At 46.5% G+C, this 19,962-nt stretch overlaps 1 protein-coding gene across 4 annotated transcripts in view; it reads left to right on the top strand.

Moving 5' to 3' along the window:
• acsf3 (acyl-CoA synthetase family member 3) overlaps window positions 1-19,962 on the top strand; it is a 59,935-nt gene that overhangs the window by 14,388 nt on the left and 25,585 nt on the right. For all 4 annotated transcript variants that reach the window (XM_014126850.2, XM_014126852.2, XM_014126851.2 and 1 more), the window contains 4 exons: window positions 5,566-5,720; window positions 7,685-7,830; window positions 10,805-10,902; window positions 11,036-11,162. In XM_014126850.2, coding sequence (XP_013982325.1) covers window positions 5,566-5,720; window positions 7,685-7,830; window positions 10,805-10,902; window positions 11,036-11,162 — 526 coding nt within the window. The remainder of the gene's footprint in view (window positions 1-5,565; window positions 5,721-7,684; window positions 7,831-10,804; window positions 10,903-11,035; window positions 11,163-19,962) is intronic.

A 19,962-nucleotide genomic window follows, 5' to 3' on the forward strand; every position in this document is an offset into this window, starting at 1 on the left:
CAGACATCCCCAAATGGGAACTTTCCTACATTTCCCCACAGCAGGCCAGGTACTTCTATCACGTTGGGGGCGATGAAACAACGGAAGTCCACTCATTTTCAATTAAGGAAGCAAAGTGGGCATGGGGACCGTTGGGCGATGCGAGCATGGGCGGTGGATGAGAACAGGGCCGGAACCACAGTTGGGGAAAGTTTAACTTTATACTAATAGTCAGAGAAATCGCATTGCTATTGATCAATCGAAGCTCACTAGTTTCCAGCCACTACTGGATTGACTGTTGATACCTAGCACTACCTAGCCTGCTTGCTAGCACCAACATGATGGCGAAGCAAGTGTGGCTATCCAAATGTACGTGTTAAAAGGATCTCGCCCATGTCTTCGCCACACACTTCTCCCTTGTCTCAACATTTTAAAAAGTACTCAAGACACATTATCTTCACACACATTTTAGTTGCTTTTCACTGACAGCCGCAACTCATTAATCAACTAGACCTATTGCCATGTGCGCTGCCCAAATTGCGGGCTTCCCAAATAGGCAGAGGCCTATACAAGCTTGTGATTTGAAACAGTCCACAGCAAAAAAAATTGAAGAAGCTAATGATCCTCGACGCTTCTGTGGCTAAGTCATGCTTTCTGGTGAAGTAATTTGAATGATTTGATTTGTTTCTGTATAGACAGGAGTAAATAGGTCAATATAGCCTAATTTTGGCAAATGTATTTGCCATTTCTTTCCTGTTCTACTGGTCATATTAACAACCCATCCTAGTTGTTGTTATTAAATTGCCCCTCTACGTTTCTAACAGAGATTTTCATTTCTGTCACATATAGAACCGCTCTCATCAGGTGAACTGTTTAGAATGGTGTTTCCCACTAATTGCATTTTGGCAAATATTTTATTGGCTTCTTCATTACAGGAGTTGCATGTTCTGTTCGGATGAATTACCATAATCTAAATGTGATTTATTTCATTCTGAGCACAGTGTGTGGACACCCTAATTGGTTACGCAACCAATTCATATGGGTCTGGTAAATTTCTCAAATGGCCAGTAAATTAAAATCTTCCCGGTCACGTTGTCCGGCACAACATGTTCCTAACGGAAACCCTGGTGTGTCTGTGTGAGTGGATGGAGGGATGGAAGGAGGTCCCTATGCATGACTGTCTCTGACCCCAGAGGAAGGAGTGCTCTGCTCGGGCGATCAAGCAGAGGAGTGGGTGTGTGGCTCCAGCAGGCCCCCAGTGTCCTGCCTGGAGCGTGAAATCTCGAGCTCTGCTGGTCGGTGCCAAAAGCTCTGGTCTGCCTTAAAAAGCCTATGTAAATTATGATCGCCCCTACGGTGAATTATTTTTCGCAAATTCGCAACAAATCAAGATATTTTTATATTCTGACTACTACATTTGTCATCACATAGGATCACGTGCTGACAGTGTTGCCAACTTAGCGACTTTGTCGGTATATTTAGCGAGTATTCAGACCACTCTAGCGACACATTTTCAAAAAATCGACTAGCGACAAATCTAGCGACTTTTTCTGGTGTTATTGGAGATTTTTGAGGGAGAGCAAGTAGATCCTCTTAAGCTACTTGACAGCTTGGTTAGCCTGATCAGGTCTGTGAGCAGCAGTGTGCTGAATCCACTGGCAAATGTTGATGTACTCAAAGGGCCAATAGATGGATACATCAGTCCCAAACCGTACCTTGGTTACCTTTTTGAGTCAAAGGCAGCTGAGCTCCACCTTGTACCTGAGGATGAAAACAATGTCCGAAAGTGGTGTGTAGCCTTCACCATCTCCCTCACTAATGAGTTGAGGGTGAGACTGCCGGACAACATCGAAGCATTGCAGTACATGTCAGTTTTCTATGGGGAGGAAACTCTAAAGTACAAGAGCCCTGGAGAATTAGAAAAAATAGCCAAGCTCCTTGGCTACTCCTGTTAGGGTTGAACTGGCTATTTGTATGGATAACCTTTATAATATACTGGGGAAGCTATGCTAAGTACATAAACTACGAGTAAATCAACTGTTGAAGACAAGAAGAACTACAACTGGCAACAGGAAGTGCGTCACGACGCTGGGATCAGCCTACACGCCGACGACAGGAGGAGCAAGTTTAAACCTCCCTCGGACAGGCCAGCATTGAGCGGGAAATATCTCTCAGTATAAAAGAGAGAACAATAGAATGTGATGCTCTCTTCTCTGTTTTGCCCTGTGAGGTAAAACAGCGAGACCGTATATATACGAACCATACATATATCACGCACGTGTTCGCATTAATTAAAGTACAGCTAAATTTTACATTTACATTTAAGTCATTTAGCAGACGTTCTTATCCAGTGCGACTTACAAATTGGTGGATTCACCCTATGATATCCAGTGGAACAACCACTTCACAATAGTCAGAAGTTACTATGTGCTGACTATTTTGTTCTGTTACCAGAAACGAACTGTTGCAACATTAACACTCCCATGCAGAGATAGACAAGATTGTACAGCAATGGCGTGCCATCTATCTTAGTAAATGAAATGAGACAAAAAACACACTGGGCTTCTGGAGTGAGATTTGGAAGTTCAGGGATGCAGCTGATATCAACCCGTTTCAAGAACTTGCCATGGCTGCTGTGTCTGTGTTGTCCTTGCCACACTTGAATGCTGAAGTCGAGAGAGTATTCAGCCAGATGAGTGTGGTAAAAAGCAAACTTAGAAATCAGATGTCCTTGCAGACCCGTAACTCCATCCTGTACATTCGATATGGACTGAAGCTGTCTGGTGAGGCTTGCTATGAGCACCAGCTGCCTGATAATGTTTTACAGCTTTTTGGCATATCAGCTGCTTACTCATTTAAGTCAGCTCCCTCAGTTGCTGAACCTGCCATAGAGAGCCTTGACCAAAATGACGATGACCCACTCTTTCTGTGAGCCAGCACAGCCTGTGTGTGTGTGGAGGGGGGTCTGGGAAAAAAAAGCAATTAACCTGAATTAGGGCCAGACTAGTTACCATCATTTTCTCACATTGCCATTGACAGTTTTTTTCTATTGTCTCTTTTTGGTCCATTTAGATTGTTAATGTAGATTGTATACAAACAAAATGTAAAAAATGTTATGGTTAAAAATGTTTGTTTTACTGTGACTTGTTGTAGGCTCCTAAGTGGACCATAAGGTTAGAAACCAAACTAAACTAAAAAACCAAAAACTTTAAAAAAAATTAAATAAAAAATAAAATAGAAAACTAAGTAACTCCGCCAGAGTGTCTCTTTTGGGTCACTTTTGCCGGTCCCAAGCCCGGATAAAGGAGGGCTGGAATTGTGACATAAAAAAAAACAAGACTCGACAGAAGAAATTTCATTTGTAGTTCTAAACATATTTAGGGTGTTTTTTACTCACTTTTTGTCTCCCCCACGACGTTATTCCTCTCTCCTACAGCGTCCATCACAATTACATGCACATGGCCAATTAGGCAAATTAGGTGATGATGTGATTTAGCGACTTTTAGGACAACGAATAGCTACTTTCCTTACTGAGGAGTTGGCAACACTGCGGGCTGACACAGACCAATTATGAGGAGGCTCGCGGCAGGTAGCCTAGTGGTTAGAGCGTTGGACTAGTAACCAAAAGTTTGCAAGATCAAATCCCTGAGCTGACAAGGTAAAAATCTGTCGTTCTGCCCCTGAACAAGGCAGTTCCTACGGTTCCTAGGCCATCATTGAAAATAAGAATTTGTTCTTAACTGACTTGCCTAGTTAAAAAAAGGTTAAAAAAATGCCGTAGACATTAAGGTTGACTCTCTCAGATAGGATTAAAACGACTACATCGACCATGATCCTTTGCTAGTTATGGTCACTTTAACCACGATTCTTAGCGATTTTTTTTTGGGGGGGTGCCATTCAGTCTCATTCAGAAATATTGCGCGCTTCAAATACTTCCGGCTTCGTGCGCCATCAGGAGTTTGCCATAGGAATACGTGGATGACGTCAGTGCTATCACTATCTACTGGTTGTAATGTCAGTGGGCTCCAGCCATGAGTACAGTAGGAGAGATAACAGAACATACCAGGACTGGAGTCAGGGACCAGAGGCCAGGAGAGCAGAGAACCTGAGGTTAATGGCTGGGAGTTCATGATCCATCCTCACACAACTGTACTGACTGCAGCATTGTATGGTGGTGGTGGAGAAAAGGTACTGGCTACAGGGCTAGTAGAGTAGCTGGGTGCTGCTGGGTTAAGGGCTGTTTGGGATGCAGGCTGCAGCCGAGGGTCTCCAACATACACTCCCCCAGGTGGAGGGCAGCTCTTTGACGGACATAAATTGGCTTTTCCCCCCTCCTGAGTGGCTGCTGGGGGAAGCGCTCCACTGCGCTTGATAGACACAGCCCAGAATGCCCAGAACAGACACAGGAAATAATATTCCCCTCTGAACCCTGCTATCTAGTCTGTCTGTGTGTGCGCGCGGTTGTGGATGTGTGTGGCTGAGCAGATAGATAAAGTTTTGTGAGTTTGTGTGAATAGATGGGTCTCTGTGGGATAGTCCACACTTCTGCCTGTTTATTTAATACATCATTTTTAAACCTTAATCTATTTTGATATTGCAATATTTAGAGCTTGATGAAGGGAAGAGGAGTGAAAGGGCGGGGTTGATAAAATGACAAAGCAGGTAAATTGAGAAGGGGGAGAATCATAAGCTAGTAGGAAGTAAAAAAGGGTGAGTTAAGAGGACAGGGAGGAGGGGAAGTTGAGAAATTGGTGGCAGATGAGGAGGGAATCTGTGTGGGGGGGGGTGATGGAGAGAGGGACAGACAGAGGAAGACTGATAAGAGTAGGGGCAGTGAAGCAGGAAATTATGAAATGGAGAGAGTGAGGGTGTGTGAGAGAGGGAGGGAGGGAGAAGGAGGAAGAATGAGGGAGGAGGTTCTAGGAGGGAGAGACGTGCACGTGCCTCCCAAGGGGGACAGAGCCAAGGAGAATCTGTCGTTCACCTTCAATTAATTCACACTGTCCTCCCACTGCTGGGGGTGCAGCCAGGCGTGCCGGGGGTGTGTGTGAGGGACTCATAATATCTGTGTGTTTGTATGTGTGCGTACTGTGTAAGTAGCTTTGTCCATGCGTGAGTGTATGCGAGGCGCTTATGTATAAATGTGTAGCCATCTATCAGTTAGTCTCTGTTTATGTGCATCCGTCTCTGTGTACGACTGAGAAAGAGGAGGAGGAGGGCGACTGGCTCTGGGCTCCTTCACGAATGCTCTTAGAACACATATGTAAACACATTTTAAAAAATGCGGGCAAAAGGTATTTTTAAAAGGCAACGTGACCCAGCGTTATGACTGACCTCAATAACATTCCTGTTGAATCCCTCTCTAAGTTAGACTGACCTTTGCCGATCCTGTCAACGTTTTTGTAATAAACTAGCCTGTTGATAGTTTATCTTTAGCCAGGCCCTCGCCTCACTGTAAATAATGTACACACAATACCATGGCACCCTATCCATCTGCTTTACATATTGTGATCTGGATGTAATGGTTTTGTTTGTATTAATATGGGGTGGCTAATCTAACTCCCTCCCTCCCTCTCTCCCCCTCAGGTATGGGAGGTCCTCCTCAGCTCCAAGGCTCCTATGGTGAATGTGTTCATGGCTGTTCCAACCATCTACTCCAAGCTGATCCAGCACTATGAGCAGCACTTCACCCAGCCACGCGTCCAGGACTTTGTCAGGGCTGTCTGCAAGGAGAGGATCAGGTAACAAGAACCTTATAGTCTACTTATACGAGTATCAATACCACAGGAAATGAGTAGATCTCCATCAGTAGCGGTATCATAATATTCATATCTTTAACAAGCTCATTGCTTATCTATTGTGATGAAATTACATTCTTAAAAGACATCTTCAGAGCGAATGGGTTCTCGTGAATCTGGACAGTGGTTTCTCATTCCGTCAGAGAGTGAAGAGATAGTTTGAAGGGGAAGGGATATGTGTCAGAGATCAAAGGGATGGGTTTTAAAGAGAGACGGGGCTTTGTAGTGAGATGTGACAGACGCTTTCTCCAAATGTACCAGGGCTTATGCTCAAGAGAGAGTGAAGAAAGCAGTGGGACACAACAGATGGAATAGAGTTATAAACTCTATATAAAGCCTAACACTTATGTTACCCCAACCTAAAGTTGCAAAGCTACCGGTAATTTACCAAAGTGACCTGAATCTTCTGTGATTTTGGTAATTAACAGAACATTTAAGGTAACTTTGATAATGTATAATTGAATAACTTTTTAAAAAAAAATCATATATAGTATACATGTTTTTATGCTTCTAGTGGATACACCATTTGGTTCAAGAGAAAATGGCCTAATTAATGAAAAAAGCATCTAATCAACAATGGCATTGTTTTTAATGAACTCTTGAACCTATTTACTTTTTTCACAATTGCCACCAGTTTGGCGCCAAAACATTGACAACAAAGACATATTGTAAAAAAATAAATAAAGGATATTTCATGCTGAAACCCCCTATGATTTGGCCTCGTTTTTTCGTTAAGAAATGCAGCGGCACTGACTGCTACAAGCCAAACAAGGGTTGGGTGTGCTTTAATGTAGGTGTCTCTTGTGTGTGTGTTTGCAGGTGACAAGAGTTTGTACATTCACTCTGCTAAAACAGTACACAGTTGCAGTCACTCACCTTTCTAGATAACTTGAAACGGTCAAACCAGATCTTGAAGTCACCTAGGTCAGCTTGTGCTAGACAACTTCTTTCTCCAATTAGCTTCAGCCGGCTGGTGTGCGACCGTGGCAAAGTAGGTTTGACATTGGATAGCCTATCTCTGGGGCTAGTAAGGGACCTTAAAATAAATTACACAATGTGAATAGGACAAAATTATCATGTTGCACATTAAATGCTTTCAGTATTGTATATGAATTTCTACAATTTATAGTTGGTTTGAGGTTTTGTCATTTTCAAATATTGTCCAACGTACATTGTGTAATTTACTGATGGTTATTAACTAGCCCCATAGGGACATTGAACGTCAAACCAAATTGGCCATGGGCGTTATGATTGGGTCGCGTGCAGCTGCTCTCCGAATGAAGGATTACTTGGGTGCTGTATCCTTCATTCCGTGACATACCATTTTATCCCATCATCTTGCAAATCTCTGTTTTGAACGAGACTGACTTTATGACCAAAATTATTCTATTTACACTTTTTAGTCAATTTTGACACTAGAATAAATGTTTCTGACTCATCAATGCCACATGGGCCGTTTTCAAAGCGAGCAGTTGCTTTTTAAGGGAAATCGCTTTTTAATTAAAGAAATAGGCTGCCAGTTGAGGAATCCTGATTTGGGCTAAGATTTTACAGCTTTGTCAAATTTTTGTTGTTGTTGAAAATCATCTTATTTGTTTATTTGATATATTTGACATGTGATAAGGCCACACAGAGGGCCAGAGATCATTAGACACCTGTAATAATCTGAAGTACTCCAAAAGGCCACTAGATGTCATCTTGTAACATTCACCCACAAACTTGAAAGTCACCATAATTCTGGTAGTTCACTGGTAAACTTAGAAAGTGTACAGTAATATACCCTCCCTTTGCAACCCTACACCAACCTGAAGCAACTCCAGTCAATGCTAAGGGCATTGAAAAGAGATGGCTTCATCAGAGCCTGGTCCTTCACTGAGTGTGACCCAGACTGGCCCCTCTGTCCCCAGGCTGATGGTGTCTGGCTCGTCTGCCCTGCCCCAGCCCACCCTGCTACGCTGGGAGGAGATCACAGGACACACCCTGTTGGAGCGCTACGGCATGACAGAGATAGGCATGGCCCTGTCCAACCCCCTGAACGGTCCTCGCATCCCAGGTACACACACACACCATTGACCACCACCATTTTCCTTTGTACAGTGATGTCATAACCTCACACACATCCAGAAACGATATGACAGTGAGACTGGATTGAATTAATATTACAACGTGCAGACAGTCATTAGGCTCTGTTGTTGCGCTATATTTTTTGCCCTGTCTGACAGTTGTCTCAGCTGTCTGGGGAACATGGTGTGGATCAGACTATTTCTGTCTGGTTTATCTATGTTCTTATTCCAGGTGGTTTAGTATCAAAGCTCTATGCTGTTGTTGTTGTTTCTGGTTCGATCCTCAGGTGACTGGAGGGCTGTATTTCTTTCTTCAGTCTTTCCATTCCTCTTCTAGTCTTTTGCCTGGAGGATCTTCAAAGCAGCGGTATGCCAAGGCAGGCTAATTTGACTGTCTGTAGCCCAGCTAATGCGGTCTCTGTTGATGTGAGCGTCTGTTTGAAATAAAGAGGCAGGCTCTATTTAATCCTGCGAGGTGGTTATTAAGACCAGCTCTGAGACGTTGCGGTCGTATCGACGTCTTTCCAGCGGCAGCCTATGAGACGCTTGTGGAAGAGCGTATGTGATGCCGTCGCCTTTTTAAAGTAGGTTAAACAAATCAATAACAACCACAGAGCTCTCCGAAAAGAACACTCTTCCTCCACGGCACGCCGCCCCTTCAAAACAACTGTCAACTGTTAACCAATCAAATAGTGTTTTATTATGAATTTATTTATGACAATCTATTGAAGACGTATTGTTGTTTTATGAGTGAGTATTCACACAGTTGTGTAATAATACAAGAATAATGGTCATATTTGTATCGCGTTGGTGGTTGTAATTTGATTCATGTTTGGCTTCACACTGAGGAGTAGGCTATACCCTTAAGCTATCTCTCTCTTAATCTATTCATCTCCATCTCATTTGTGTTTTTTCTTTCATCCTGTTTTTTCCCCCTCCTCTTTTGTTTCCCCCCTCTAACACCAGCCCTGGCAGGAGACACATGTCCCCTTTCAGCAGAATGACTTTGAGCATCTCAACCCCCACCCTTTCACTTCACACCCTTTCCCCTCTCCATCCCACTTTCTCCCTTCCCTGTGCTTTGTGTTTGGGGGAGGTTGTGGGGAGGTTGTTGGGGGGGTTTGAGTAGCAGTGCTCCAGCAGGGCTCCAGGTGGCGCAGGGCTGTCAGCTCCCCAGGGCAGCCCAGAGAGAGCACAGTGTGAAGGAAGGCTGCTGAATTATGCATGGGGAAGGCAGGCTTGGAGCTGCACCGTACACAGTTCTCTGCTCCTCTCCCTCCCTCCATCCTCTCCTTTTCCTCCTCCTCTCTGCCTGGCTGGTCTCATTTGAAAACTCTAGCTGGCAGGTTGTGTGTGTGGCTGGCTGGCTGGCTGGCATGGCTGATGCTGCAGTCGTAATTAGAGGTTCAGATGGGCCCACTGATGGAGCCTTGTTAATGGGCCTCTGTGCAGTCAGGGGAGCCATTGTGTTTCTGACAGGGCTGTCGCCACAGGGCCGGCTACATTCCACTACACACACACACACACACACTGTATATCTATAAAGCTATATTAATTCAACTCTGCTTTAATAGGCATGAAGAAAAGGGCAGTAATGAGGACATCATCATAATAAGATGTTATCTTATTCCTAATACCACTGGAATGTTGTTGTTGTTGTTTGAATTGATTATTTCTGCTATTTTCAGCAGAGGGCTGCTGTTGGCCGTATCATTTCATTAGCCGTTTCCAGCTGTCACTCAACGACCTTATGTCCCTCTCAATGCTGTCCTCATTCCCCTGCATGGTTAGTAATTGTTCCCTGTGTGGAATGTGGGTAGAACACTGCTCTGTAATATTTCTGTCTTCTATTTAGAGTTTCTAGTCACTCGTTTAGCCCTCGTCCCCTTTTTGTAATTCCCCTCCAGTCTTTCTGTTCTGCCTGTAGCCTTTGAAGTGGCAGTCAATCTCAATTCTCAGTAAAGTAACGGTGACCTGAATGTTACATGGCTCCAAAATATGTCTGGCCTCCTTCCTGAATGGAGAGAAAAAGCGAGGGAGACAGAGAGGGGAGGAGAGAGAGATTGCTCGGGCTCAAGTATAAATGGATTTTGGTTAGTTTTGTGATTGAGGAGAGAAAGCTCTTTTTATCACCCCGTCGTTGGCAGCTTTCTGCTGTGTTTGGAGGGTGAGGAGGAATGAGGACACGCTGACGATTACCCAGCACACGGGGAAACAACCCTGGGAGAAAAACTAAAAGACAGGGACCGAGATGGACGTCATCCTGTAACACAAAAAACCCTCAAATGAAGGGGACGGTGGCAGGAGGGATCGGACAGGAAGTGACTTTCGAGAGAAGGCTGACTTAACAGAGGCTGGTCTGGTTTTGAAACAATGGGAAGATAGTTTGTATCTCTGCGTTTCTCGCTCTGCTGATGAAGTGGAAACGGAGTGTGTTTGATTGGCATTGCCAATCAGGGCTAAAGTTGATTAGATAAATTTGAAGCAGGGAGTTATTTTGTAATCATGGCCTGTCTGCCCTGTTTTTTATTGGGAGAGCAGTGGCCTGTGAAATGACATGGCCCACAGTGTCACACACAGAGAGAGAGAGAGAGAGCAGGCTGCACAAAGGTTTCCTTCTCTTTTGGCGGTGGCAGTCATTAGAGCTTATCTCTCTATAGGTCACACAGACAGAAGGAGAAAATGCCTCAGGAGAGGGGAATCTGTGTGCATTCATATGTGTTGGTGGTCACGTGTAGGAGAAGGATTGTCATTAAATCCCTATATTTTCATTTGTATTTGTTGATGCAAATATTTTGGGGGTGAAAATGGATTTATTTAAAACCATTAGCATTAATTGTGATAGTGTAATTAGTTCCATTGTGTATACATGATGTGAGTATTTACCGTTTTCTGTGTGTGTGTGTGTGTGTGTGTGTGTGTTTGTGTGTGTGTGTTTGTGTGTGTGTGTGTGTGTGTGTGCAGGTGCAGTCGGTGTCCCTCTTCCAGGAGTGGAGGTTCGCATCGTCATGACGAACGCAACCAGCACCACCATCGCCGAGGGCAACAGCAGAGAAACTCAGGTATTCAGCAGTCAGAAACACTCACATCCATAGATACAGTAGGACTCCCAGATAAAAACATATACAGTTAGCATGTCCTGGACCCTGTCTGTCTTAGCTACCCACTGTAGTGTGTGTGTGTGTCTGTCTTTAGGTGCGTCCAGGGTTGGAGGGGAAGGAGGGGGAGCTGATGGTGCGAGGAGACCAGGTCTTCACAGAGTACTGGAATAAACCAGAGGCCACCAGGGAGTCTTTCACTGAGGACGGCTGGTTCAAAACGGGTACAGTACACTGTCTGTCAGGAATACACCGTCATCTCATGATTTATTGACTGGTATGCAGCTACACAGGCTCATAACTTGAGGGACAGCCTGATGATACAATACTATGAGGGCTGCAAAAGACTAGTGAATGTTTCACATGACCAGTAGGTCTGTGGTGGCTGGGGTTCACCATGTTCTCTCTACTTCGCCAATCACACCCAGAACACTGGATGAGGCACGTTGTCAGAACTATGTTTGTCATGACCTCTCTTTCTCCAGGAGCTGTATTTAAACATTTAGGAAGAAGGTGTCTCGCTTCCCTTCAGTGACTAGCTTGTGATAAATGGAGGATGTGTGTTTTTGGTGCTGGGAGGCATTTCTCCTCTCTAAGTGGTTGTGACTCCTCTGTGGGTTGGGGAGAAGAAGAGCAGAGCTGTCAGTGGTGCAGAGGCCGACTAGGCCCTCTCTGGCCCAGTACATTCCCCCAAGGAGCCCCGCTTTAGTACAGGGCTACAGGGAGAGAGGAGCTGCTCAGAGAGAGAGAGAGAGAGAGAGAGAATGGGCAGGGATAAAGGATGGAGAGAAGTGGGCAAGAAAGAGTGGAGGAGGTACAGATGGAGAGGGGTCTGCAGGGGGAGAGAGGGAGAGCTGGCAGGGAGGAAGGAGAGGGGGCTGCAGGGGCAGAGAGGGAGAGAGCCAGGGAGAGCTGGCAGGGAGGAAGGAGAGGGGGCTGCTGGGGCAGAGAGGGAGAGAGTCAGGGAGAGCTGGCAGGGAGGAAGGAGAGGGGGCTGCAGGGGCAGAGAGGGAGAGAGTCAGGGAGAGCTGGCAGGGAGGAAGGAGATGGCGCTGCAGGGGCAGAGAGGGAGAGAGTCAGGGAGAGCTGGCAGGGAGGAAGGAGAGGGGGCTGCAGGGGCAGAGAGGGAGAGAGTCAGGGAGAGCTGGCAGGGAGGAAGGAGAGGGGGCTGCAGGGGCAGAGAGGGAGAGAGCCAGGGAGAGCTGGCAGGGAGGAAGGAGAGGGGGCTGCAGGGGCAGAGAGGGAGAGAGCCAGGGAGAGCTGGCTGGCAGGGAGGAAGGCGGGAGCTGGCAGGGTGGAGTGGGTTTAATTGGCTTTTAGGGCTGGAAGGACAGAGTTCCAGTGCGCCGCACGCTGCTGTCACACCCCATTAGGCCCACTGGCCGGATAATGAGAGCCAGCGCAATCAGCTCCCAGCAGACAGACCAGCCAGCCAGTAAGTCCCATATCCAGCCACTGCTACTGCCAAGCACCCTGCCTGCCTGCCCCACCTGCCTGACTGCCTGCTCCATCCTACATGCACACACACAGTCACACACACCATCACCTCAGGCAGCCTGCTTGCCATGGCGACCCTGCATCCACCAGCTCCATAGGCAGCTATATCCTCACTACCAGCGGAGGTTGGTGGGACAAGCTTTAGGAGGACAGGCTCATTGTAATGGCTGGACTGGAATGAATGGAACGGAGTCAAACATATGTTGGATTTGTTTGATACCGTTTCATTTATTCCATTCCAGCCATTACAATGAGCCTGTCCTCCTATAGCTTGTCCCAGCAGCCTCCTCTGCTCACTACAGCACTACTTTACCTTTACTTTGACATACCTTATATGCCCAGGCCTATTCACTCTATTCTGCTGCCCCCCTCCCTGACACTGTAGGTGTTAGCAGTGTCAAATGTGATGTCACCTCATCTGAAGGCTTGTGGCCAGTTCAGATAGTTGAATAGGGAGGCTGGAGAATGTGCACAGAGGGCCTTACTATAATGATCAACTCATGACACAGTGTCATTTTTCACAGTGCTATTTCCTGTCCAGTGCATGGTTCTTTGTTTGTCACTATGTGTGATCTTGGCTCTGTTGGTGTGCAGGCAGGGTGAAAAGGTGTGAGTTTCAAGACGAGTACTACTTACACTCTCCCTCACTTCCTCTCACACTCATACCCTTTTCACACCTGCTCCCCCTCTTACACTCTCCCCCTCTCCGCCTACTCACTTCTCCATCTAACACTCCTCCCTCTCTCCCTCCCTCCCTCTCTCCCTTTCTTTACCCTCACCTGAACTAGCTGTCTGTCTCTCACCATCTCAATTTTTAACCCTCTCATCTTCCTATTGTATTTTTTTTATTTTGTATTTAACCTTTATTTAACTAGGCAAGTCAGTTAAGAACAAATTCTTATTTACAATGACGGCCTACACCGGCCAAATCCAGACGACGCTGAACCAATTGTGCGCCGCCCTATGGGACTCCCAATCACGGCCGGTTGTGATACAGCCTGGATTTGAACCAGGGTGTCTGTAGTGATGCCTCTAGCACGGAGATGCAGTGCCTTAGACCGCTGCGCCACTCGGGATTTTACCCTGTGTGCTCACCCTTTACCATACACACAGACTCCCTCAGAGAGAGAGGGGTGAGGACGAGAGAGGACGAAAGAGATGAAGAGAGAGAAAGCAAGGGAGATGAAGAGAGGGAGATGAAGAGAGGGAGATGAAGAGAAAAGAACAGGGAGAGCCAAGAGGTCAACATGGTTTCTGTTTGCCTGGCGGCGTCTTTAATTGGGTAAGTGTGGCCCTGCTGTAGCCTGACTGACACCTCTATGGATAAGCTGTCACCCTGTTGAGCGCTCACTTTGCGCCCATCTCCACACCACGTTTGTTCCATTGATTTTCCTCACTTCTCTTTGTGTCAACTCACTCGCTCGGGCCTCTCCTCTCCTCCAATCTGCCCTGCTTTCAAACGTACTCCTCAGTAGCTCCCTTTCAGCTGTCTGTGTCTGCTAGATTACCCATCAGGGAGGGGGACAGAGTGTGCGTCAGTCTCGTTAACTGGCCAGGGGCTCCAGGCCACCTATTGAGCAGATCATTCATACTGGCTTAGAGTTACTGACTGTTTGACTGGGGTCTACCATGCCAATGGCCTCCCAAGTATACAGCACTAATGATGAGCCAGTCTCTGGACATAGTAACTGAAAACTTGCCTCCACTAGTCTCATCCCTCTTTCAGGATCTTAACATCATTTCAACCTCGTGACAACCATGGTGACACACAAGCACCCAAACGTTGTGAGGAATCCTGCCAAGGCCTAACGCCATCATGAATTCATAACCAGCGTTATCTTCGACTCCCTCCATAAAATATTGACCGTGGTCAGATTTCTTCTGCCTCTGGTGTTTGTGTGCTGCCTGCCTGTGTGGTTAGGCTCTAACGAATATGGTTTTCCCATTGTGCCAGTGCAGACCTTAAGACTGTCCCTCGTAAACAAGACCATTCATTTTATTAGCGGTAGCGCTGCGGAGATAGAAATGGAGAGGGAGGGGGAGAGGTAGAGGAAGAAAGAGGGAGAGACTGGGAGAAGTGGGGATCAGCTGGTCTCCAGCACTCTAGCAGGACAGCTCACTCTTTTACCCCCGGAATGGATTATGCGCTGAAAAACAATAAATAATTATATCTATCAATAAATAAAGATGACTGGGAGGGAAAGCATTAGCAATTTTCCAAATGCTGCATGTACATACCTATGAATAATGGAGGCGTCCTAAAAGTTGCCAGTTCTCAGGTAAGCACTGTTTGGGGACTGCACATTAGCCTTGCTGTGCTCGTAATAACAGGCAGGCTTGGGTGTGGGTGTGCAGGCCACTGGAGGGAGTGGGGAGAATGCTAACTAGGGTGAGAGGAAAGGAGTGGAGCTCATCTCAGGGCAGGGAGGAGAGCAGAACCTCTCTGCAGAGAGCTTCAGAGTATCTGTAGAGAAGAATGGGAGAAACTCCCCAAATACAGGTGTGCCAAGTTTGTAGCGTCATACCCAAGAAGACTCGAGGCTGTAATCCCTGCCAAAGGTGCTTCAACAAAGTACTGAGTGAAGGGTGTGAATGCTTATTTAAATGTTGTTGTTTTCTACAAAAATGTCTAAAGAACAGTTTTTGCTTTGTCATTATGGGATGTTGTGTGTAGATTGATGAGGGGTAAAAACGATTTAATCCATTTTTAAATAAGGCTGTAACGTAACAAAATGTGGAAAAAGTCAAGGGGTCTGAATACTTTCCTCGTGCACTGTATATACTGTATATATGATTTGTTTTATGATACTTGGAGTATATACAATATAATATCATCAAAAATAATATTGCAATACTCTCGTGTCAATTTTATTCCCCTCGATCACTAGTCTGTGGTCCGTTGATTTTGTGTGTAGTTTGTACTGTGGCCGGATTTTGCATTCAATCTGCAAATATTTTTAACATTTGTGTGTGTGTGCTCAGTGCGTGTTAGGTTTTAAAGTTTTGTCAGTCTTAACCTGTCAGCTGAGGTGGAACTAGTGTCTGCAGGACAGTCAGCAGGCTTATTTTCCAGGCAGGCAGCCATCACTAGTGATTTAAGCATTCCTCCATTACTCCCAGCAGTGTTCTTCACCTCCTCTCCCTTCCTCCCTCTCCTCTCCCACCCTCCCCAATGTCACATTCCCCTCACGGCTCCACCACCCACCTTCCCCTTGTTCCATTTCCCCTACGGTAAGGGGGAAATTCGACACGTCCATTCCGATGAAATGTTCCGATCGAGGTGTTGACATGTGGAGCAGGATATGTGGTAAACCACTAGTTCTACATTGAAATGCTATAAACATTCTTTGTGCCCAAAGAAGAAACAAAGACAGCCCGCATTAGATTTATTGACCTACTCTACTTTTGTCTTGGCATTGATTTTCTATTTTTAGCGGAGAGACTGATAGATAAATAGTGAGTATTTTCTGAGCTGGCTGTCAACTGTAGACATGTTGTGGCTGATGGCAGATGGACAGGGATGGGACAGGGTTGGGACAGGGATGGGACAGGGATGGAGGGACCTCTTTGTGCTGTTCTGATAGAGTTGGCCGTGAGATGAGAGGATGGTGGTATAGGTAGGATGGAAGGAACAGGCTGTAAATATTTTTAGACTCACTGATAAGGCAGGGAAATGCCTACAGTACATTGATAGGCACACTAGCATTACCGCTACAGTGTAGGAAGTGTGCTGCCATGTTGATCTCTGCTATGTCTCGGTATAAATGGTTTCGGTTTAGATTCTAGGGAGCTTGCTACTGCACCGGCTCTGTGTGGCAACACGGCGAACAGTTCCATGCAAACTATCGTCAAGTAGTTAGTGTACGTACACGCCAGATCTCCGGGAGAGGTCATCAATCGTAAAAGTTTGCTCGCTATCTCGCCAAGACGATAATCAACCGCGAGCAACATAGTCAGGAACATTAACATAAAGCAATTCTCTCCCTTTAATTGCATTGTACTATACAAATTAGATCACTCATCCGAGTGCGAAGCCGCTTTCTTGTACGATATTAATTACGCAAAAAAGGAGCTGTGACAAAAGTTAAGGATGATAAATAACATCAGAGCTGGTGATTTTTGTCAGCGGTTGTCTGTTATTCATCCTCATTAGCTGTTCCATTTAGCCGCCTCGGTTTTAATGTTGGCATTAATATTAATGTCTCCCTGCTTTGTGTTGACTGTTGTTCTTAAAGAGAGATGACTGTGAACAGAGTAGCAGACCCCCCTCCCCCCCATTCATCCAGCTCCGATAAGGCCTTCTCCTCTTGCTGTGATGCTGGATGTTCTCACTGAGAACATGGCTACTGGCTTATCTTCATCACTGCGTTACTTAGTTAGTTGATGGCGTCTTGTGTGAGGTGAAAATGCTGATTGACTGATACAGGACCAACTTGATGTCCTTAAACTTGCAACTGGCACAGAAATTGTACCATGTGTCTCTAACACCTAGAGCAGCGGCGCCTGGAGTTGACAGAAGTGTATGTGTGACGCTGAGCGTGGCCTTTGTCATTTGTCTCACTCTGCCCTTTCTAGAGCCCCCCCTCACCAAAACCTCCCACAGTGTAACCTTACCACTGAGTGTGCCCAGAGAACCCAAAGACAAGTGTGGGTGTATGTTTGTGCCTCTGCGTTTTTTGTTTTGGCTTTGGGCGCTGCTGACTGTCACTTCCCTGCCTTTTCCCTGTCTCAGACTTCCAGCCTGGCTTGAGATCATGGTGGCAGGCAGGGGGAGACAGACACTGGCAAGGTGCTGAGAGGAGAAAGGAGAGGAGACATGCCACTGCAGACCAGGAACTTTCTCCGCGCTCCATATTCTATTCCACTGTTTCTCATTTCTTCCGTGCCATCCATCGTTTTTTTTTTTGTTCATGCCTACGAAGGAGATGAAAGCCCAGCGCAATTAGGCTTCTTATCGTTTTAATTAAGAAAGCCACTCGTCCATATCTCCACTCCTCCTCCGCTTGTCCCCCACAACAGTACAGAGACTGAGACTGGGATGTCAAACCACAAGTATTCTTCAGTGTGTCCAGAAGCCCTCTTCTCCATTTTTATCAGTTTCTTCTCCAATCACTATTCCCACTGGTCCCTCATTCCAAACAGGCGCTGTTTCTCTCTCCTTATTTTCCCCTTCCTCGAAGACATAAGGTCACAACAGCCATCGTCAAGTGAGCACCAAGTGTGTGAGAAGTCAGCTGAGGAGTGTTTGACTACTGAATGTTAAGTCATAAGTCTGTCTGCGGTGTTGTGTAGACCCCTTTCCCCTCAGACATCATTGAGCAGTAAAGAGGGGTGAAGTGAAAAGCTATGCATATATTCCCCTCCACCCCCATGGCATCCCACTTATCTGTAGTCATGTAAAACATGTTCTCATTCTACTTTCTATTTACATGAGAACGGGGCTACACGCCTGTGACTAAATTATTCCTGGCTTTTGGGGTTTTCTTCCTTAAAACCGAAGGGAAGGAAGGGGAAACTGTAAATACACTATTACTGATGTTAACACCCATCCAGTTCCTCTGCCCCCCCCCATCCTCCTCCCCCCATCCTCCTCTCCTCCCCCGTTGCCCCGGTCTATCAGTGCAGAGCAGTGGTCTGTGAAGAAATTCCCAATATCTAAATTTACACACTGTATCAATCTTGTTTAATAGACTGGAAAGCTTATTGCTCCGGCGCGGAGCCGGGAGAGAGGGCAGTGGTGATAAATTGCGGCGTCCCTGCGACAGCCGCCCGTGATGTATAATGAAATATTTATGATTTATCCCGGCTAATAAACTGAAATGAGGTGCGTGATGTATGGGAACAGATGGGCCCTCTATTGATGCTGTGCTCGGTGGAGGCAGGCAGGAGAGAGAGAGGAGAGGGAGGAGGGCAGGCAATGGGAGAGGAAGAGACACTGTAGAAAGGAGGGGGGTGGGGAGAGAGAGCAAGAGGAGAGAGAGAGAAAGGGGAGATGGAGAGGAGGGGATGGAGGAGTCGCAGTACTGAAAGAGGCAGGATGGATAGAGGGATGTAGAGAAGAGTTGAGAGGATAGATGAATGTATTTTGGGAGGTTGAGATGATTAAGTTCGTGAGTGATAGAGAGGAGATGAGAGACTGTAACTAAACTGGTTTTGATTTATGCTTAAGTCTTTATCTAGTATTTCCTTACCTTGATACCATATAGGATGGCAAGTGTGTACTATGCATATGATAATGTACACTGACATGAGTCATAGAATGTAGAGGTGACTATATCGTCTGGTAGAAGTGAGACTGAATAGAAGGTAATGTCGTAGTTCTCTTCTCCTGATGCTGTATCTCTAATGAAGGAGGGGTGACCTTGAGTCAGAGAGAGAGAGAGAGGCTGGGTGACCTTGTGGATGTGTCAACAGCTGCACCTTCCACTTGTCCTCCACCAGTCACCACCACCAGCCCTGGGCCAAGCCCTGTTCTCCAGCACCTGCTTAACCCCCTCCCCAAAACCATTACACCTCTCACATACCCCAATCACTCCCACACCTCTCACATACACCCCAATACACCGCTACACCTCTCACATACCCCAATACACCCCCACACCTCTCACACACCCTAATACACCCCCACACCTCTCACACACCCCAATACACCCCCACACCTCTCACACACCCCAATACACCCCCACACCTCTCACACACCCCAATACACCCCGACACCTCTCACACACCCCAATACACCCCTACACCTCTCACACACCCCAATACACCCTAATACACCCCTACACCTCTCACATACCCCAATACACACTAATACACCCCACACCTCTCACATACCCTAATACACACCCACATCTCTCACACACCCCAATACACCCACACCCCTCTCACATACCCCAATACAGCCCTACACCTCTCATACACCCCGATACATCCCTACCCCTCTCACACACCCCAATTTACCCCCACACCTCTCACATACCCCAATACACCCCACACCTCTCACATACCCCAATACAGCCCCACACCTCTCACATACCCCAATACAGCCCTACACCTCTCACATACCCCAATACAGCCCTACACCTCTCACATACCCCAATACAGCCCTACACCTCTCACATACCCCAATACACCCCCACACCTCTCACATACCCCAATACAGCCCCACACCTCTCACATACCCCAATACAGCCCTACACCTCTCACATACCCCAAAACACCCCCACACCTCTCACATACCCCAATACAGCCCTACACCTCTCACATACCCCAATACAGCCCTACACCTCTCACATACCCCAATACAGCCCTACACCTCTCACATACCCCAATACAGCCCAACACCTCTCACATACCCCAATAGAGCCACATACCTCTCACATACCCCAATACAGCCACATACCTCTCACATACCCCAATACAGCGACATACCTCTCACATACCCCAATACAGCCACACACCTCTCACATACCCCAATACACCCCCACACCTCTCACACACCCCAATACACCCCAATACACCCCCACA

Source organism: Salmo salar, chromosome ssa11 (genome assembly GCF_905237065.1).
Source record: "Salmo salar chromosome ssa11, Ssal_v3.1, whole genome shotgun sequence".
Taxonomy (NCBI): domain Eukaryota; kingdom Metazoa; phylum Chordata; class Actinopteri; order Salmoniformes; family Salmonidae; genus Salmo; species Salmo salar.